This window comes from Convolutriloba macropyga, chromosome 15 (assembly GCF_964194025.1).
Source record: "Convolutriloba macropyga chromosome 15, txConMacr16.3, whole genome shotgun sequence".
In the NCBI taxonomy this organism is placed as follows: Eukaryota; Metazoa; Xenacoelomorpha; order Acoela; family Convolutidae; genus Convolutriloba; species Convolutriloba macropyga.
In genome coordinates, this window is record NC_134482.1 from 13,576,600 (window position 1) to 13,595,966 (window position 19,367).

The 19,367-nt window shown below is 38.5% G+C and overlaps 1 protein-coding gene across 1 annotated transcript; it reads right to left on the bottom strand.

Annotated features, from left to right (window-relative positions):
* Nucleotides 1-795: 795 nt before the first annotated feature.
* Nucleotides 796-19,132, bottom strand: LOC142354288 (trypsin-2-like). Its single transcript, XM_075406552.1, has 4 exons — nucleotides 18,419-19,132; nucleotides 17,702-17,798; nucleotides 14,492-14,687; nucleotides 796-1,171 (listed from the first exon to the last, which is right to left on the bottom strand). The coding sequence occupies exons 1-4, from the start codon at nucleotides 18,678-18,680 to the stop codon at nucleotides 857-859; spliced, it is 870 nt and encodes a 289-aa protein (XP_075262667.1). The 5' UTR covers nucleotides 18,681-19,132; the 3' UTR covers nucleotides 796-856.
* Nucleotides 19,133-19,367: the final 235 nt, after the last annotated feature.

A 19,367-nucleotide genomic window follows, 5' to 3' on the forward strand; every position in this document is an offset into this window, starting at 1 on the left:
GAAATTACAGGGTCTGGAAGGAAGTTCGAGCGCACTACAGTCTGGGTGATGATCTGGAGATGGTCTGATCAGAGGTCAATTTGGTCTGAAAAGTCTGATCATAGGCGGATTCGAGCGCACTTGGGTCTGATCAGAGGCGACTTCGAGCGCAATTGGGTCTGATTATAACCTCTTCAAGCGCAATTGGGTCTGACCAGAAATGTTTTCGAATGCAATTGGGTCTGATCAAGGAACATTTCGAGTCTAGCTGATAGCAGAGGCCGGTGCCCTTTAGAAGAAATTTTGATCAACTGGAGACCACGATGTTTCTTGTGGAAAGCTGTCTAAACTCATCCATTAAGTCAGAAATATACATGAAATGGTACACTAAATAACACTTGTTCTCAACAGTTGGGTTTCGTTTTCTTTAGCAATACTTTTATGATTGATTTTTCCTTAGATGAATTAAATACTGCAAACATCAGTTTTTATGAAATTAATAAATTATAGCAAAACTAGGAGATTTAAGTCAAATCTTTCTCTGATCAGAAAATTTCGAGCGCACTTGAGTCTGATCATAGTCTGATTAAGGTCTGGGCAATGGTCTGAAGATGGTCTGAAGAGTCTGGACCATGGTCTGAAGATGGTCTGATCAGAACACCTTCGGTCTGAGTCTGATCAGAGATCTTTTGTGTCTGGAAAGCCTGATCAGAGGTATCTTGGGTCTGGAAAGTCTGATCAGGGGGAATTTTTGTCAGGAAAGTCTGATCAGAGATAATTTCGGTCTGTTATATGCGTAAAATTTCATAGAAAAACTTAACTGAAAACATAAATTATTGCCGCTTTAATAATAACTGTAGACTATGGAGCAAATAATCTAAAATCCATAAATAACTGAAAATATCCAATCATTCAATTGTACCACACTTGTGAACACGTTTGAATATGCAGCCTCTTTCACTTGACCTTCACTTGACAGAATAAAATCCGTGTAAGTGTGACTTGCGACCCCATAAAGACACTCCGCCAACACATAGTGACAACTCAAAACGTACAGTGGCCCCCCGACATCATTCTGGCTAATTCTGGACCCTTTAAGAACACTTTGGGTGCAGATTTTGCCTTCTGGGCATCTGATGAAGTTGTAGGGGTTCGTAGGCTGAGTGTATACTGATTGCCGGAAAAAAGTTTCCTGAAATCGACAAACAAATGTGTAACGATTTAGCGGTCTGGTCATAAGCGAGTTTTTAGCATCAGTGATGACATACCAATGAGTTTGAAATGTACATGTATTTATTTGGAACGGGGTAAAATTCTTGTAGAAGAGTTTGGTTCTCAAAACGAAAAAAGCCGTCCGTCAGATGTTGTACGATATCCTTCAGAAAAAAAACAGAGAGTTTTGAAAACGTTAAAAAAACAGCAGCCATACTTCCGAATCATGCAAATAAAGCTTTAAAAAAATCCCTTTTTGCAAAAAAAAAATCTTCATGCAAAAGCAAAATAATTGAATTTTTCGAAATAAACCATTGCTCTCTTAAGTTTTTTTTCTGAGAGAGATCACAGCGCAATAAAAATGGTTTTAGTTTCTTGTCAAACACTATTGTCAACAATGGTATTACTCAAGGCAAAGTTTTGGGACAGATATTAAAAAAAAGTCCGCTCATGCCGACCTTTCCCCTCATTTCTTGCATTTTTTATTGCGCTCAAATTCCCCTCATTTCTTGCATTTTTTATTCGCTCAAATTCCCCTCATTTCTTGCATTTTTTATTGCGCTCAAATATCGCTCATTTCTTGCATTTTTATTCCGCTTAAATTCCGCTCATTCCTGTCAAAAAATGTAAGGGCTTTGAGCGGATTTTTCTAAACTGTCCGCTCAAATTCCGCTCACTTATTGCATATTCTTGCGCTCATTCCTCTCCAATTCTTTTTTGAATGACAACGAATTCTCGAAAGAGTTAAAGTTGATTGTGCGGTCTAACTTGCGGAAAATATTAGTATATTGTGTCTATAATATCACAAGGACACTATTTCTGAATTATTTAGACCCCAAAATAAGAGGGTTGATAAGACAAAACTGCCTTGTTTTACGAGCACAATTGAAAAAAAAGCTAGTTATTTTGAGCAAAAAAGAAAGACTTTGCAGCTGATGTACGTCTTTAATATCAAAGAAATCACCTAGATCCCGAGCGTTTGAGATCCCCAACTAACGAAGTTCATTGTTCTCATAATCTTCATCCAGTTATTTATTATTTACACAAAGTTGCGTGACTTTCACCCTTATTTTCACCCTTACAATTGTCAATTGGCCGTAAAAATTTAGGCATCTAATTTTATTTTCCACAGTTTTTTGATTTGTTTGACGTGCACATATATTTAACCATAAAAATGACTTTGCTAAAATACGGAATAATAATTGTTAACTCTGTCGGAAAATAACAGAAGTTCGGAAGATTCAATTCAACTCTTTTTTCGTCATATAACAACGTGTTATTAGAATAAAGCAACGTATAAGCATTATCACGTACAAAGCCACAAGTGGAACTTAGACGGCAAGATTTTTTGATGCTCATTTAACAGGTTCTTTCGTCTGATGTCATTGACGTCAAAATCAGTTCGTATTCAATCGACATTTGTCTAGATAACCTAAAAATATTAAGCCGAAAACCAGCTTAATCGATACATATCATGGTTATATTTACTTAAAATTAGGTTAAATGAACTTTTTCGGAACTTTCTACGTATTTTAGAACGTATTTAAATCTTATTTGGAACGATTTATATGCACATTTGAATACTCGATTCTGATTGGCTAATAATATCTCGCTTATTTATTTACTTCGTAACATCCTACGGCCCGGAGGAAGATGTTGGGAAAACTGGTACAAGTTTTACAAGCGGGCGGACGAGTGAACCGGTCGACGTACGTAAAACGGCGGAGCGCGTTACGCTATCGGAGCCGTAACGGAGTTCCACAATCCGAGCGGTTGGGTAGTAACCCCTAGGGTTGGTTTCTTCAACCATCCAAACCAAGTCACCGGTCTTAAGGTGTTGCTCGGCAGGCGTCTGCCACTTAGAGCGTCGGTTCAGCGTCGGTACGTATTCTTCGATCCAACGGGACCAGATCGCATTAGCGTACGACTGCGCACGGGCGTAACGTTTACGATGGTCGAACTCATTATTGCCGACAACAGGCGGAATACCGGTAGAGCGTTCTCCTAAAAGAAAGTGGTTGGGCGTTAAAGCGTTCAAATCGCACGGATCAGCGCTTACGGGTGTTAAAGGACGCGAATTGAGAGCATTCTCCACGAGACAAAAGGTAGTATGCAGTACCTCATCCGTGAGGCGACGCGTGCCAAGAATAGTATACAACACGCGCTTGAAGCTGCGTACCAAACTCTCCCAGATACCACCTTGATGTGGTGCGCTGGGTGGATTGAATCTCCACTTCATACCTTTGTGAGCGAGCTCAGCTGCAATGTTGACAACGTTCCACTTTTCAATACTTTCTCGGAGTTCTTTCTCTGCTCCAATAAAATTAGTGCCATTGTCCGACCAAATCATGGCAGGTGTACCCCTACGTGACACAAACCACTCAACTCCCATAACACAAGAACTAGTGTCCATGGATGTAACTATCTCGACATGGACAGCGCGAGTAGTCAGACAGGTGAAGAGGAAGCCCCACCTTTTCTCAGTAGTACGGCGGACAGTAACATAGAATGGCCCAAAGTAGTCAACGCCAGTGTTCGTGAAGGGAAGAGACTGGTAAGCAAGTCTCTCCTTAGGTAAGTCAGACATGATTGGTTGCATAGTTACAGCTTGGAATTCTCGGCATCTCAGGCAGTGTGCTTTGATGGAACGCAAGGATGATCTTAGTTTCAGTACTGTATAGTGTTCCTGCACAATTGATCTTAGGTATTCAACGCCTTGATGATAATGCTGTACGTGCGTGTGTTCAAGGAACAGTTTTACAAACGGATGACGTGCATCAAAGATGATTGGGTACTTTACGTTAAACCCAACTTCCATTAACCGCTTGATGCGGCCCGTGGAACGTATTAGCCCATTTGGACTAATAAACGGTGAATGTGGAGCAATTCGGCTACTCCGTTTAACGAATTTATTGTCAAGAAGATCTTTTCTTTCGGCTTCAAAAGACTCTCCTTGCACCAAGTACTGTAGATGACGCTCGGCTTCGTCAAGCTCAGTAGGGTCAGTAATGCTACCATCGGGGTTACGGTAGCCGGCATGTTTCGGCAAAAGCCGGAGAACGTATGCGGCAATGCGCAAGTACCTTTGATAAGAACTAAACTTATCAAATGGGAATAACGACGGAACGGGAGTTGTCTGTTTTTTAACAGATGTAGCGAGAGAGACAGTGTCTTCTATGATGACTGCTTGGTTGACGCCAAGTTTGATGTTATTAATGACGTCTTTGTTCGGTACGAAAGGGAAACTTGAGTTAGATAAGAATTGTGGACCATTGACCCAACTGCTTAGTTGCAAAACCTCAGTGGACATTCCACGCGTGCCAGCGTCAGCTGGATTATCCTTAGTTGCGACGTGGTTCCATTGGTCAACGCTGGTATACTCCAAAATTTCACAAACGCGGTTTGCAACAAAGATTGGTTGCTTTTCATTAGAGTTTATCCACTGAAGAACGGTCGTGCTGTCTGTCCACATGAATATTTGGTTAACAGTTACAGTAAGTGCCTGAATAATTTCATTCTTCAGCCGAGCGGCAAGTAGAGCTGCTTGCAATTCCAGTTTAGGGAGAGTCATTACTTTCATTGGCGCCACGCGCGCTTTCCCCAAAACAAACGCAAGCTCTGTTTTTATCTTGCCCGTAGGGGTTGTTACTCGGGCTCGAAGAAATGCGACGGCACTAAAAATATCCTGGGAACTGTCACCGAACATATGCAACTCTGTATTATCAAAGGGTCCACTAGAGTAACTTCGAGGACTTTTGATGTTTTCAAGCTTTGGTAAGTCCGCACTCCAGACCAAAAATCTTTGAACCATGTCCTGTGGGAGCTCGTCATCCCATTGCTGTCCTGCGACACGCCAGATGTCTTTTATGAGCAATCGCGCACCGACGGTAAACGGTGCGACAAGACCAATGGGGTCAAAGACTTTCGAGACAAGACTTAGGACCAAGCGTTGCGTGAGGGACTTGGTGATAGCGCAGCTTGTACCCCTACTCACAACTAAAGTGTCATTAGTGTGATCCCACTTTAACCCTAGCACATGCGATGAATCCTCCTGACATGAAACAATAACCTTGGGCTCAGTAGATTGAGGCGAACCATCAATTCGATCAGCCAGATTTTGCACATTGCTTACAAACTTTGTAAGCTTGAACCCACCGAGATGGAGAAGATGTACCAATTCCTTCGATCTATTGATGGCTTTCTCAGGAGACTCCACTGAGTCAAGGTAATCGTCCATGTAGAAGTTTTCAAGGACGGCTTTTGCAGCTTCGGGGTAAAACTTGGCATTGTCTCTCGCAGTGCGTTTTAATGCATAGTTGGCGCATGTGGGCGAGTCTTTAGCCCCGAAAATATGGCGCGTATATTGATACACTACAACGTTAGTTGTGGGGTCTTCCCGCCACAGAAAGCGAAGTGATGGTTGATCTGATGGTAATACACCAACCTGTAGAAACATTCCCTCGATGTCGGCAGAGACGGCATATGGATGTTGTCGGAAGCGAAGAAGTACGTAAATAAGGTTTTGGAGCAGATCAGGGCCAGTGAGCAAAGATTTATTCAGTGAGGCGCCATGAAATTTTGCTGCTCCATTGAGCACCCTACGCACCTTACCCGGTTTGTTCGGGTTTAAAACCGGATGGTGGGGTAGGTACCACTCTTTATCAGACCGGCTCTCAACCTTGTGAGCGTCTGGAACCTCAATTACATACCCCTTATTTAGGTCTTCCTTGATAGTACTAGTATACTTCTCTCTGAGGTCTTCATCCTTGGCCAAACGTTTTTCGAGAGATTTTAGTTGCAAAAGGGATGAGAAGTAATTATTTGGGAGCTTGGTGGTATCTGCTGCCCACAGCATTCCGACATCGTATCTCAGGCCATTGTGTATGGTGGTACTCTCAAGGAGTTCGTGAGCCCTTGCGTTTGCTGCAGATCTTGAGTCGACGTGCTTGTTTGCCCCGAATGATTCAATGTCGTACCATAACTTTACTTGACTTGCTAACTCATTGTCATGTTCGATATTCACTTTAAAGCACGTTGAGGTTAAAAAAGAACTTGATGGTAACGGACCGCTTAAGACCCAACCTATGGGTAAGCGTACGGCAACGGGTGAACGCTTCTCATCGGCAGAGAAGTATTCTAACGGGCGGATGGCATGATAAACATCTTGTCCGAGTATCATCTCAATGCCTTTATAGGAATATGTCACAGGATCAAGGGCCGCTAAGTGTGGGTAAGTCTCTTGCAGGGCCTGTACATTAATTATATCAGAGCCGACGTTCAGACTCTCTTTAACGAAAGGGTTGATGGTAAATGGTTCGAAATCTTGATGTTCTCTTGGTTTCACAGTAACTTCAACAATCCTAGTGTCAACTACTTCTTCGGTATTAATACCCTTGACAGTTAGCTTTAGTGCTTTACCGTGCAAACCGAGTCTATCTGCGAGACTACCGGCCACCCAAGAGTTACTGCAGGCGGTATCACACAAAACTAAAGCCTTGGTATCGAAACCGGACGAATTGACCAACTGCAATTCAGTCACCTGAAGGAGCCCCTTAACATCAGTAACAGATGACATTGTTGTGGTCTTATTAGACTGGAGTTGACTAGAAGTTGCTTTACTTTGACCTGTGTTGCCAGAAGGTTGAATGGTATTGAAATTTGTCGACTGTTTTGTTGGGAAAACCCTATCTGCTCCATGCAATAGTGTGTTATGCGAACTATTGCACCCTTCTGCTCGGCACTTTCTTGGTTGAGGGCACTGGCGGAATGTGTGCTTGTCCCGTAAGCACGAAAAGCAAAGTTTGTTATCCGCCACCAACTTGGCTCTCTGGGTTGGAGTCTTTTCCTTGAAAACTCGACACTCCCATAACCGGTGGTTACCTTTGCATACAATGCATCGAAAGTAAGTATTTGTGGAAGCAGATGGCATTTGCTTCTTTGTTTCCCTTTGTTGCGAATTTGATGCAAACACTTTTGAGGCTGTTTTGGTCTTGGTTACAGAAGTGCTGTTATCTTCAGGCCTTGCCTTGGTTGCGCTTTGTGCCATAAGATCATGGGCCTCAGCCTTTTCTTTAAGCCAATCGTTAAAGTCAAGGAGGGTAGGCTTAACCCAGTGCTTCTTAACCGTAAAGAGTGACCATGACTCTTTCATGTTTGGTGGTAACTTCTGTACCGCTTGGTTAAGTAGGGAAGCGCTCTTCAAATCAGCATCATATGATAACGACTTGAAAACCCCAACGAGACTGGATATTGCAGCAGAATAGTTTATGATGTTATCACTATTGTGCATTTTAAGAGGTAGAAAACTGCTTAGTTTATCCAAGTGTGCACTTACGACTGCCTGTGGCTGGCCAAATTTACGTTCCAAAGTCCTTAGTGCATCCTTGTACATTAAACCACAGTAAGCAAACTCGGCGATTGCAATCTTTGCTTTACCGGTGACGAGTGTTTTGAGGTACGTCAATTTAACGTCATCAGTGAGCGGCTGCGAGTCGATCGCGCTTTTGAATTGACCATACCACTCATGCCACTTTAATGGGTCGCCATTAAATTCTGCAAGTTTCCACTCGGGCAAAGGGTCGTTTCTCTTGCTTGTTATTGCATCAGCTAATTCCCTAATCAATGACGCATTGACCGGTATCGGAGGGGCAGGTGCAGACACCTGCGGACCGCTCCAACTCAACGGAGTGGGCCCAACATAGGGGTATGTTGGCTGAAAAACCGGAGTGGCTAGTCCAGGTACAACATTAGTAGTAATTCCGATCGGGTTTTCCTGCTGTGCACCTGATGGTGATTGCATATCAATCAAGGAGGGCGAATTCTGACAAATTCGTAGTGGAACATTAGTGCTTGATGGTGCGATATGCGTGTGTACATTTGGAGGCAGACTATTCACGGTGGTTGTATTTAGATTGACTATTGACGGTCTGTGCTGTGGAAACCACCAATGACTCATATTTGGCACAAAATTCTGGCCAAGAGGGATATTGGGCATATTTAGGAAAGGAGGAGCAACAGAACGTATTACTTTGTTTACTCAGTTATTATTATTTTGAAAAGTGTTGTAGACGGGAGGTTGATTGATCATTTGGGTGTGTAGAATGGGAGCAGTGACGTTAGGTGCAAATACTGGGTCCGGAATAGGAAGGTCAATGGGATGAGCGGCTTCGGAGTTGTGCTGTTGAGTGTCTGGACTTGGTGGGACGCTTGGGTGTAAGAGAACGTTTATTGCTAGGGCTGGATGATTGGTTGTCGGAAAAGTAGGAATAGTGGCGTTTGGTGCTCGGGGGACAATATTAATTTGTTGTCGGGAGCGTATTCGCTGGGCCGAATTATTCTTGGATAGACTTGATGTTTCAAGTCCCCTGGATTGTAAAATTTGAAATTGTGCGTTCGGAAATAACTCGGATGCATTATTTTGATTTAATTGCGGTGAAAACGGCTGTGGTGGAACAGGCTGTTGAATAGGGGGTGAAGAAGCCCCTGGGGCGTGTACAGAAGGCGGCTGACTATCCGCGGTTCCTTGGTTAGTTATGCTTGGGAGCGCCGTGCCTTGCTGGCCTGTTTGATTCATTTGCGCCCTTAGGTGCGCCTGGTACAACGCCTGTGTGTTAGCAGCAGCCAAAAAAATTTCAGGTGGAGTATAATAGGGGTCGAGTTGCTGCAAGGTCTCAATGCTTAAAATGTAATTGCCTCGACAATTTTTTGGAATGGAATGCCTTGAAATATCAGTGTTATGATCTTCCACTGCTTCGCCGTTATTGTGGCTAGGGCATTCTGGAGGGTCTTTTGTAACCTCTGGTTCATCAGTTTTCTCGTTGTTAACACTTAAAGCAAATGAGGTGTTGATCCAATCCTGGACAGCCTTTTCACTTCTCATTGAGCTCCTAGCACTTGCAGTTGTTTCAGAGTGGCTACCTTTGGAAACGGCGTCCGGCAATTCAAATTCTTGCAGAGTTGCCTCTGCCAACCGTTTCCTGTTGTTTTCCTCCAATTCATCTATTTCCATTTGCTTTTTCTGTTTAGCAAGGCGAATGGCTGCCTCATTTTGTTTTTCAATTTCTTCACGCTTCATCTTAGCAATTACATAATCATGTTTACGCTGACTGGATGTTTTTGACGATGTCATAATTGAGGGAAGTCTAGAACGAATGGAAGCCCTTGGTTCCTGGAACGCACTCACTTTATCATCAGCAGAGTTGATGTAGTTTCGTGCTGAAGTGAGTATCTTGTCGTTCTTAGTTGTCATTGTCTCCAAGTAAGACTCTAATGAAGGAACAAGAGAACTTGGATCCTCTGTTTTTCCAGCAAATGCAATCAGGTCCTCATTTTTGTCTACAACAGTCATAAATGCTTCGTTGCACTTTGTTACTAGGCGTTCAACTTTCACTCGCCTACTTTGACTATTTATACAATGAAGGATATCTTCATGTATAGCATGCAATTCAGCCTCACGCTTTGACCTGGCAGCGTACAACTTTTTGACTTTTTGATCAAGACTATTAGACATCATGATGTTATTATTTTCAAAGACCAGCAATCCTACCACTGCACACGGTTATATTTTATATGCACACTCCAAACAAACCTAATACACGCAAAACGAACCCAACGCAAAAGACACCAAACACAGCACACTGTAGACAGTCTGTAAAACAAACAACCCAAAGAGCAAAGAAGGTCGTCGAGCACACTGTGCCCGACAAAAACAGAAGTGGAGCGCTGAACGCTATGCGCTCAACGCGGAGAGAGGCAAAGGACACACGGGAAGTCGAGCGAGCAACGCGCGACGAAACGGAGTTGTTACGGACGGAAAGTCGAGCGAGCAACGCGCAACGCGACAGAAACGGGACAGACGAGAAGTCGAGCGAACAATGCGCGACAGAACGGAAACGGGACGTGCGGGAAAACGAACGAAACCGGACGGTGGGAAAGAACGGGCGGGAAATGAGTTCGGAAAGAACTATGTTAGCAGACCACAGCAAAAACTCAAGCAAACAACCTAGCCGTAACTCCAGAACAAACTTAAGTCACACCCTAGGAAGAAGGAGAGAAGCTACTGCAAGACAATCTAATATTGTTCATAATATGTCTATAACGACAAATTTAACGACAAACTATTTTACGGCAATGCAGTAGTACACTAAAAGGATGAAAAGCTCGAGAAATTTACTAGCCGTAACTCCAGAATAAACTTAAGTCACATCCTAGCAAAACCCAAACCAAAATAAACAATCAGCGTACTAACGGTATTAAACAAACTACAGCAAAATTGAATGAACTACAATAGTGTATTTGTAGACTAAGACAGTTGGAAAAGTCAAGAAACAATCCAGCCGTAACTCGAGAATAAACTTAGGTCACACCCTAGAAGGTAACGAGACCAAACCAACTACCAATCATACAGGTACACACAAACATAGAGCAGCAAAATCAAAATACTACAACAGGAGGGCTAGTAAATTAGTAAAGTTGAAAAGTCAAAGGACAATCCAGCCGTAACTCGAGAATAAACTTAAGTCACACCCTAGAAAGCTATAAGACTTAAACAACAAACCAGCATACTAGCATACTCAAAATACTACAGCAAAACAACAACATACTTTATCACATATGACATACTACAATGAAATTCAGAAAAGTAGACTGAGAAAACGAAAAGCGAAGTTTTGGGAGAGCGACGTTATTGAAAAAGGGAATACGGAGAACTGAAAATTTAAAGGACAAAAAGGACGCGCACGAAACGGTACATAAACGAGCGACGAGAAAAATTATAGGGATTCAATCGTTTTTTTTTGTGGGCCGGAGGTTGTGAAAATTTTCACAACTTTTTCTGTGTTAATTGAGTTTCACTCAATTATCGAACCTTCTTGTTGGAGAAATTGATTTTTGACGACCTTGTCAAAATTTTATGCTTTTGTCCAATTTTTCAAATTTTGGTCAATTTTTTGCAAATTCTTGATTACGGAACGGTATTCCAGTAAACTGGACGGTTTTAAACTCAAAGATACGGTTTGTCAATGTTCGGTATTGATTTTCTTTAGTTTTAAGAATTGCCTCAAGATTGACCAAAAATTTTCAAAATTGAGCGATTTAGCATTATTTTCTCTCAATTTTCTCTATATCAGAGGTACTTTTTTGATATACTAACAGACTTTATCATTTTCTTGAATTTTTGGTAAATCGGCCAAAAATTTTCGAAATTGATGTTTTTTTGTCTAAAAAATTGTGGGCCCCCTTACCAATGTTTTCTACAAAATTTAGTTTAACTCTACTACACCAATGTCAGAAAAAATTCACGGGGTGGGTTTCTTGCCGTCTAAACTCCGATAAGTAAATTGAGGCACAAATTTAATCCAAAATTTATAGTTCTGTCTTACAGTTTTTTGCCAGTTGTCTTTTGGGTTTTTTTGGATATCTCAAACCATGTATCCAGCATCCCAGGTGGTCTGCAGTTCTTTGAGACACATGGCTGTATCGCAACATCTCAAGAGATTCGTTGTCTAATTCGAGTGTCACGCGAGGCTGCAGCATTTTTTTCACCCGGTTGTTTGATAAGATGATATCAATTCTGAATTTTACATCCTCTAGTCTTTTGACAGCCTGGCCGTTTCCACAATAGCATTCGTTAACTCTCCGCGTCTTGCAACAAACAACAATTGCGCGATATGTTCAATAAGGGCATTCGGTAAATTTAAAGTGGTTAAATCTTTAATCAGATTTTCTTGTCGGTAAAGGTGGGGAGAAAAAGCCAGCGTTTGTTGGCAAATGTCTAGAAGAGCAAGAAAGACAGTCTGTTCAGTCTCGTTTTTTATAACTACTAATTGGTCATCGCTGAGGTCATCTGTCATCAGAGTTACCGTCACAGCTTTCAAGATTTTCCTCCATTGGCTCTGTTCCCAATTTTCTATTTGAGCGGTTTATGCAAATTTCCACTAAACACAAGCAAAAATTCAGACTCTGCGATTTAGATGGGCGCGGCAGCAATGTTAACTCTGTCGGAAAATAACAGAAGTTCGGAAGATTCAATTCAACTCTTTTTTCGTCATATAACAACGTGTTATTAGAATAAAGCAACGTATAAGCATTATCACGTACAAAGCCACAAGTGGAACTTAGACGGCAAGATTTTTTGATGCTCATTTAACAGGTTTTTTCGTCTGATGTCATTGACGTAAAAATCAGTTCGTATTCAATCGACAATTGTCTAGATAACCTAAAAATATTAAGCCGAAAACCGGCTTAATCGATACATATCATGGTTATTTTTACTTAAAATTAGGTTAAATGAACTTTTTCGGAACTTTCTACGTATTTTTGAACGTATTTAAATCTTATTTGGAACGATTTATATGCACATTTGAATACTCGATTCTGATTGGCTAATAATATCTCGCTTACTTATTTACTTCGTAACAATAATTTCAAGATTACTACTGAAGAACATTTAAATTAGTGTCACATATGAGCTCTTGCCTGTCAGATAAATTATACTTTTATTTTATAAGTTTGGGTATTCTGTAATTTTTTGTAGAGAAATTTCAAATTACATGCCTATGAGGCCAACACTGATTTCATAGACGTTTTTAACTCTTTCATGTCATTTATTGCTTTAATCAGCCTAAACTCACAAATATTTTGACAAACTATACAATAAACCAGGCAGTTTTGAAATCTATACAACTTTCGCAAACGCACGCACAGACAAATATAAAGAGGTAATGATATCCAATAAATCATAATGGACTCAAAATTTTTATTCAAAAAGTGTTCGAAGTACAGAAAATTTGTTAAGGAAAAAAATTTTTTCGTTTTTATCTTAACCGGAATAAGTTATTACCTTTTACAATGGGAGACAATTATTTTAAATGGCCCAAGTTCTTTCTCATTTAACTTGGGATGAAGAATAAATGGGAACTAAGAAAAAATGGGATGAAGAAATCAGACAAATAATTAAGATGAAGAACAAAAAACAAATGAAAAAATCACAGCAAGAAAATTGACGCCAAAGTGTCATTGAGCAATAATGACATCTGAAAAGTCAAGATATACAAAAAATTGAAACTAAAAAAACGGGACTTGGCCATTTTTCTTGTTTAATGGCTCTCTGCGTAATTGGAGGGTTATTCTTTAAAGTAAACTACAACAAGGCAAGTGTTTGATTCCACGAAAAAATCACTCGCCACTTTATGGCACCTATAAAATATAACAATGGATTAAACTCCTAAAGTTTCTTTCATGGAAAAATCCGTAACAAAACCATTCAACGTTTCTGGCTAAAAATAATGCATTAAGATCTCTATTTACTGTTTGTTATACCCAATCCAAGAGATGGCCTTTTGTGACAGAAATTAAAATTGCTGGTGAGTTCAGTTGGGGAGATTTTAGTTAAACAAAATCAACGAAAGCCCTTAATTTTTTGCTATCGTTGGTACTTTTTTAAATGTAAAAAAAATTTCATGAGTTGCCTAAATACATGAATATGTTCATGATTTCCATTGCTCGTTTGACAAATCTATTACGTGAAACTAGAAATGGACTTATTTAGATGTTGTACAGAAAATAATCTCTGCGCTTTGCACCTTCAAACATAGATTTTGTTTACGCGTGTTCTCTTAACCTTACACAACACTGAGGGCTTGGATTTCGCTTCCACTGAGAAATTCCACTGCATTTTTTCTCACTTAGTTTTATCACGAACTTAACGCACTATAAAAAAGCGGAATCGACTTTATTTATTCTCACAAATAATTCTGAAAAATTTTGAGTTCTGTTTTGAATTGCTATCGCTCCATGTACTACGGTCATAAAACGAAAAGTAAGTGTTAACCCGAGTTAATTCACCCGCTTCTTTAATAATCGAATTCGATTCTGGTAACGTTAAAATTATGATTTATTTTCACATTAGTTCTACGCAAAAATTGTTTTGTTAACAAAAAAAATTGGTTGTCAAAAATATGCAAAAAATTGGGAGGTTCAGAAGGGGATTGTTTAGAATTTAACATAATTCTCCCAAGGTTCGTCAACCATTAACACCCAGATGTACAACATTGTACCCCCATTACCTCAAGCCATTGAATGGAGTTTCGGAAGTGACCCCTAACATTTCTTAATTTGAGGGTAAAAATTTAGGTTCTTTCCCATTATAGCCCCCCTCGCCAATGTGATATATTAACAGAGTATTTGGGCAGGGGGGGGGGGGCTGTGTGCGTTGTATTCCCAGTAATCTGGAGGGGGAGGGGGAGAGGAATATAACAGGCTAATAGGAAATAGAAAAGACCCAAAATTTAACCCCGGCTACCTGAAGATCTTGAGAACTATCTGCATCATTTTCCATACTAGTTGATCCCATTCCAGATGTAGCTAGTAGAATCTTATCAGTTACGTTTTTTGTACATATTGGAATGGGCTGAGTTATGAAATTGAGCTCGTAGTGTGGGTCATATATACGAATCAAGGCGATGTCTTCTTTTCGTTTCCTGTTCGAATTAACACTTCTAAAACATTCCAAGAATTAATCTTCCAAGAATTACCTAATTTCCCGTCAATTATTTGCTACCTCGATTCGAGGTGTGATCGAAAAAATAATGTAAGAATTGCACTTAATTGCGGTGAAAAAAATTCAACCAAATCCGCACATCCTTTAGCGGTGAATGCGGCAATCGCGATACAATTTTGTAAGTTTTCGAGAATTAAGCTGTGGCAATTTTCACTTCATTCTGTAACTCTCTACTACCTCGACTACTACTACTATCTTATCATTCACTCCATGGGTAATTTACTTGAAAAGTTAAGGTAAATTTATTTGAGCGTTTTTTAGAGTGTCTCATTAATTATGCTTTTTTTCACTCTTTCGCGTACATCTTGACCGACGAATTTAGAAGTGCCATAATTTAAAGAGAAATCATAAAATAGGAAACATTGCGATGTGATTGCACCGTTTCAGAAAAGGAAGAGAAAACTAATAGTTGAAAAAATGAAGCGATGCGTCAGTGTTTATTAGCACTTTTGTTGGGTTTGAAACTGCCCAACGTTGATTTTTTAATTGTCACACACACCGCACACAGTGCAAGTCATCATCTTACTTGAAATTTGTTCAAGTTAATTTGAACATAACTGAAGTTAAGTAAACATTTAAATACAAAACTATAAACTTATATTATTTTTTTCTGGTTTTGAATTCTTTTTCTATTAACCTTGCTCTTCAAAAACAAATAATTATGACGCTCAGTAGCCATTATAAGTTATTTGCGAATTATACGATTTCGAATTATTTATTCAAAGATCATACATGATTTTTTGAATCAGCAACCATAAAAAAGTTGAAAATCATTTAATTGTACGATCTTTATTTTCATTCAAGTAGAAAAAATATCTTGAACATCATACAAACTTATATATGACACAAAAAACAAAGAGTGGTGCCACAAGAACCCGCATAAAGTATTGACAGTGCAAATAATTTGCAGGAATTGCATCTGCAGACTGGGTTTGATGATCAGGGTGCGCATTGGCAATAACTTTGAATTTTAAACACATTAAGAAAATGATCTTAAAGTAATTTGCAAAATTTTCTTGCGTGCTTTTTATAAAAGGACATTTACAGGTAAAAACCGGCTCCAAAAGTAATCAAAACGTTTTTCATATAGATAGACCAAATTTTTCATTTAGCGCTCAACTTTGCAAGAAATATTGCACTTCATTTCTTTTGGCAGATGACACAATAATGCCGGGAAAACGCATAATTGATTAATATCGATAAAATAAAATAACGTAAAAGAAATGAAAAAATGCTTAATCCTTGGAAATCATACTTGAGATCATATATGATTTCTTGTTTATCATACTAGGATCATTTGTGATTTATTTGGTTTCATACTAGGATCGTATTAAGAAATCAAATATGGTCAGTATAAAAACATGTATGATTTTCTTGCTTGAAATCACTCAAACTTTGCACCAGGAAGGCCTCTAAATGTTACATTAATTCCTGAAACAGAAATTACGTTCTTTTTGTTAACCGTTTACGAACTCTTAAAACAAAAACATGATAAAGAAAACTGAAGATGAAACCTGATGTTTAATTCAAAAATAACTAATCCTAAATAATGTTTCAGTGAGTAGCAACGAAAAACAAGAAAATTTCTTCTTTGACTAAAGGCCCTTTCTCTTCCGTTAACTGCGGGAGCAAATGTAATTTTTTATTGAAAATTTAATCAAAAATGTTGGGTAAATTTTAAAGTAGACTGAATTGATGAAGGATAACTGAGTTATCACTATTAGTCCTCTCCTCCCAGTAAATTTGCTTCGAGAAGTTTGTGCAATAAAACATTATTAGTTAGAAACACCTCTGAAACAAGCCCCTTTCAAGCAACTTGGCTCCATTTTAATTTTTTTTAATTTTGTTTTGTACTTTTTCAGTTTCGCTTTTTTCGCATAAAAATAACTAACTTAGTAAATAAGAAATTAAAGCAATCGTTAATTTCTTGCGATCACTTTTAACTTTTGTTACGATTGCCCAATAAGTTAAAAACATTTAACCAAAAATGACCAGAAATGAGCCTCTAAATGTTACATTAATTCCTGAAACAGAAATTACGTTCTTTTTGTTAACCGTTTACGAACTCTTAAAACAAAAACATGATAAAGAAAACTGAAGATGAAACCTGATGTTTAATTCAAAAATAACTAATCCTAAATAATGTTTCAGTGAGTAGCAACGAAAAACAAGAAAGTTTCTTCTTTGACTAAAGGCCCTTTCTCTTCCGTTAACTGCGGGAGCAAATGTAATTTTTTATTGAAAAATTAATCAAAAATGTTGGGTAAATTTTAAAGTAGACTGAATTGATGATGGATAACTGAGTTATCACTATTAGTCCTCTCCTCCCAGTAAATTTGCTTCGAGAAGTTTGTGCAATAAAACATTATTAGTTAGAAACACCTCTGAAACAAGCCCCTTTCAAGCAACTTGGCTCCATTTTATTTTTTTTTTAATTTTGTTTTGTACTTTTTCAGTTTCGCTTTTTTCGCATAAAAATAACTTACTTAGTAAATAAGAAATTAAAGCAATCGTTAATTTCTTGCGATCACTTTTAACTTTTGTTACGATTGCCCAATAAGTTAAAAACAATTAACCAAAAATGACAAGCCTTGAATTCTTTTGAACACCTACAGAGATAGCAGAGCTGATTATGAATTCAATAATAATTTTTCTGCCAGAATTTGATCACCATTTGATGCATATCCGTTCAGATGTCTGAAGTCACAATTCTTCTATATTTGTTTTGACTTTTCTTAAAATCTGGACTTCACGTACATAAATCGTGGACATTGCATTCATAACTTTGCAACTAAAGTCATAGAGAAATCCAAGTGAAGTCCACTTTTAATCTTAATCTGCTCTATAATTACAAAAAAATTGCTACTAAAAAAACGCTTTTGTATTTTGGTTCAACAGGAAAGTTAGTTCAAAATCGGCCGAAATTTTAAAATGCCACAGTGAAAGACTGACCCAGAAGGAAATTGCCAATCGTACGTTGTGAAATTGATTTTATTGGTTGACATTGCAGTCGGTGAAAAGTCTCCAATCTCGACAACCACATCAGACACTGAAACAAAAACTCACTCACTTATAGTTTTCAGATACTTATAATTTAAATTATAATTTAAATTATAACTATTAAAAAAATAAAAATTATTATCCAGCTTTCCTTTGGAAAAGATACCAAGAAAAAGTTTTTTTTTCGTATTTTGGTTATTGTTTTCTACCGATTTGATACTATTTCATCCACAGTGTCATTCATACAACCCCCATCACCCCCCCCCCCCCTCCCACCAGAATCGAAACGAAAGAAAAATTTATAATTTGTCCAGTTATTCAGATGTGCAATTCAGCTTGGTTATGCTTTGACCTAAAATCTACTGTGTCGCGAAGTGCATATAATTGAAAGCAAAGCTATGATTTTGCGCAGATCAGGGAAAAATCGAGCCCGAGTTTATGCAAAAAATCATTGAAAAATAAATTTGAAAAAGTGACAAGGAATTGCTGTGAAACTGTTCTCCAGAACAAAAATTAAATGAAATTCGACCTGAATTTGTCTGAAAAATAACTGAGCAGCCCATGTAAGCCCATGTTTGCTACATAAATAAAGAGCTTAAAGGCGAATTTGCCAAAATTTTGCCCAAATTTTAGGCAAAAACGAATTGCAGAGCAAGTAGCAGAACTTACTTTTTTTGTTGGACACACACCGAGCTGCTGTTATGATCCAATTTTCTTCAACTCTCGCTCCTCCGCAAAATAAAGAAGAATCGCGAAACATAACTCTGACATAAAAGACGTAATTTCTGCTCGGCACTCCATTTATTATTAAACTTTTTATTGAATTTCTCGGAAATGATTTTTTGTTCAATTGAGAACTTGTAGCCGGTAACAAGCCATTCAGGAAAGAAATGGCAAAACAGAATACAGAGTAAAATAAAGGAATTTTCATGTGAGAAATCGTAAATTAATTAGAGGTTTTGAAGGTTATGTTTTGAAATTTTCATCTAATTTGTTTAGAGCTGGGCTTTTTTGTTGTAGTCAAACGGCTATCTTTCAATATATTGGTGGGTTTTCAATGGGTTATCTTTCAGTATATTGATAGACGGGGAAAATCAGTCCAAATGATAAACAATAAGAAAAAAATCCGATGCCTTTTTTATCCTCGAGAGTATCCTCTAGAAATTATTTGAACACTTTAAGTCTTGCTGCGTGGCACAATCAATAAGCATATCACGAACTCCTTCCACTTAGATATAGAAATGTCTTAGAGAAGTTGCCACTATAGAGAAGTTCTCTCATTATCTTTTACTCTTTTTTCATTTCCTATAGACGCATTTCTCATAAAAAGCTTCACCAGTACCTATTTACCACCCTTGTTGCAATTCCCTGCTGGAATTACTTTAAAACATTATCTTCTCTTCTGTTAGAACTTTATTTTTCACGTTTTTGTAATAAGTACACTTATATAAATAAAACCTTATATTAAAGATACAAATTAGTCTAAATTGATATTAGTCTTTCTTAAATAGACGCATTGTTTTCAGCAATTTTGCGAAGTCGAAGGGAAAGAAACTTTAATATATGTTGTAAAGAATTTTTGAAGAAAAATTTATAGTTGGGTAGAATGGAGCCAGTT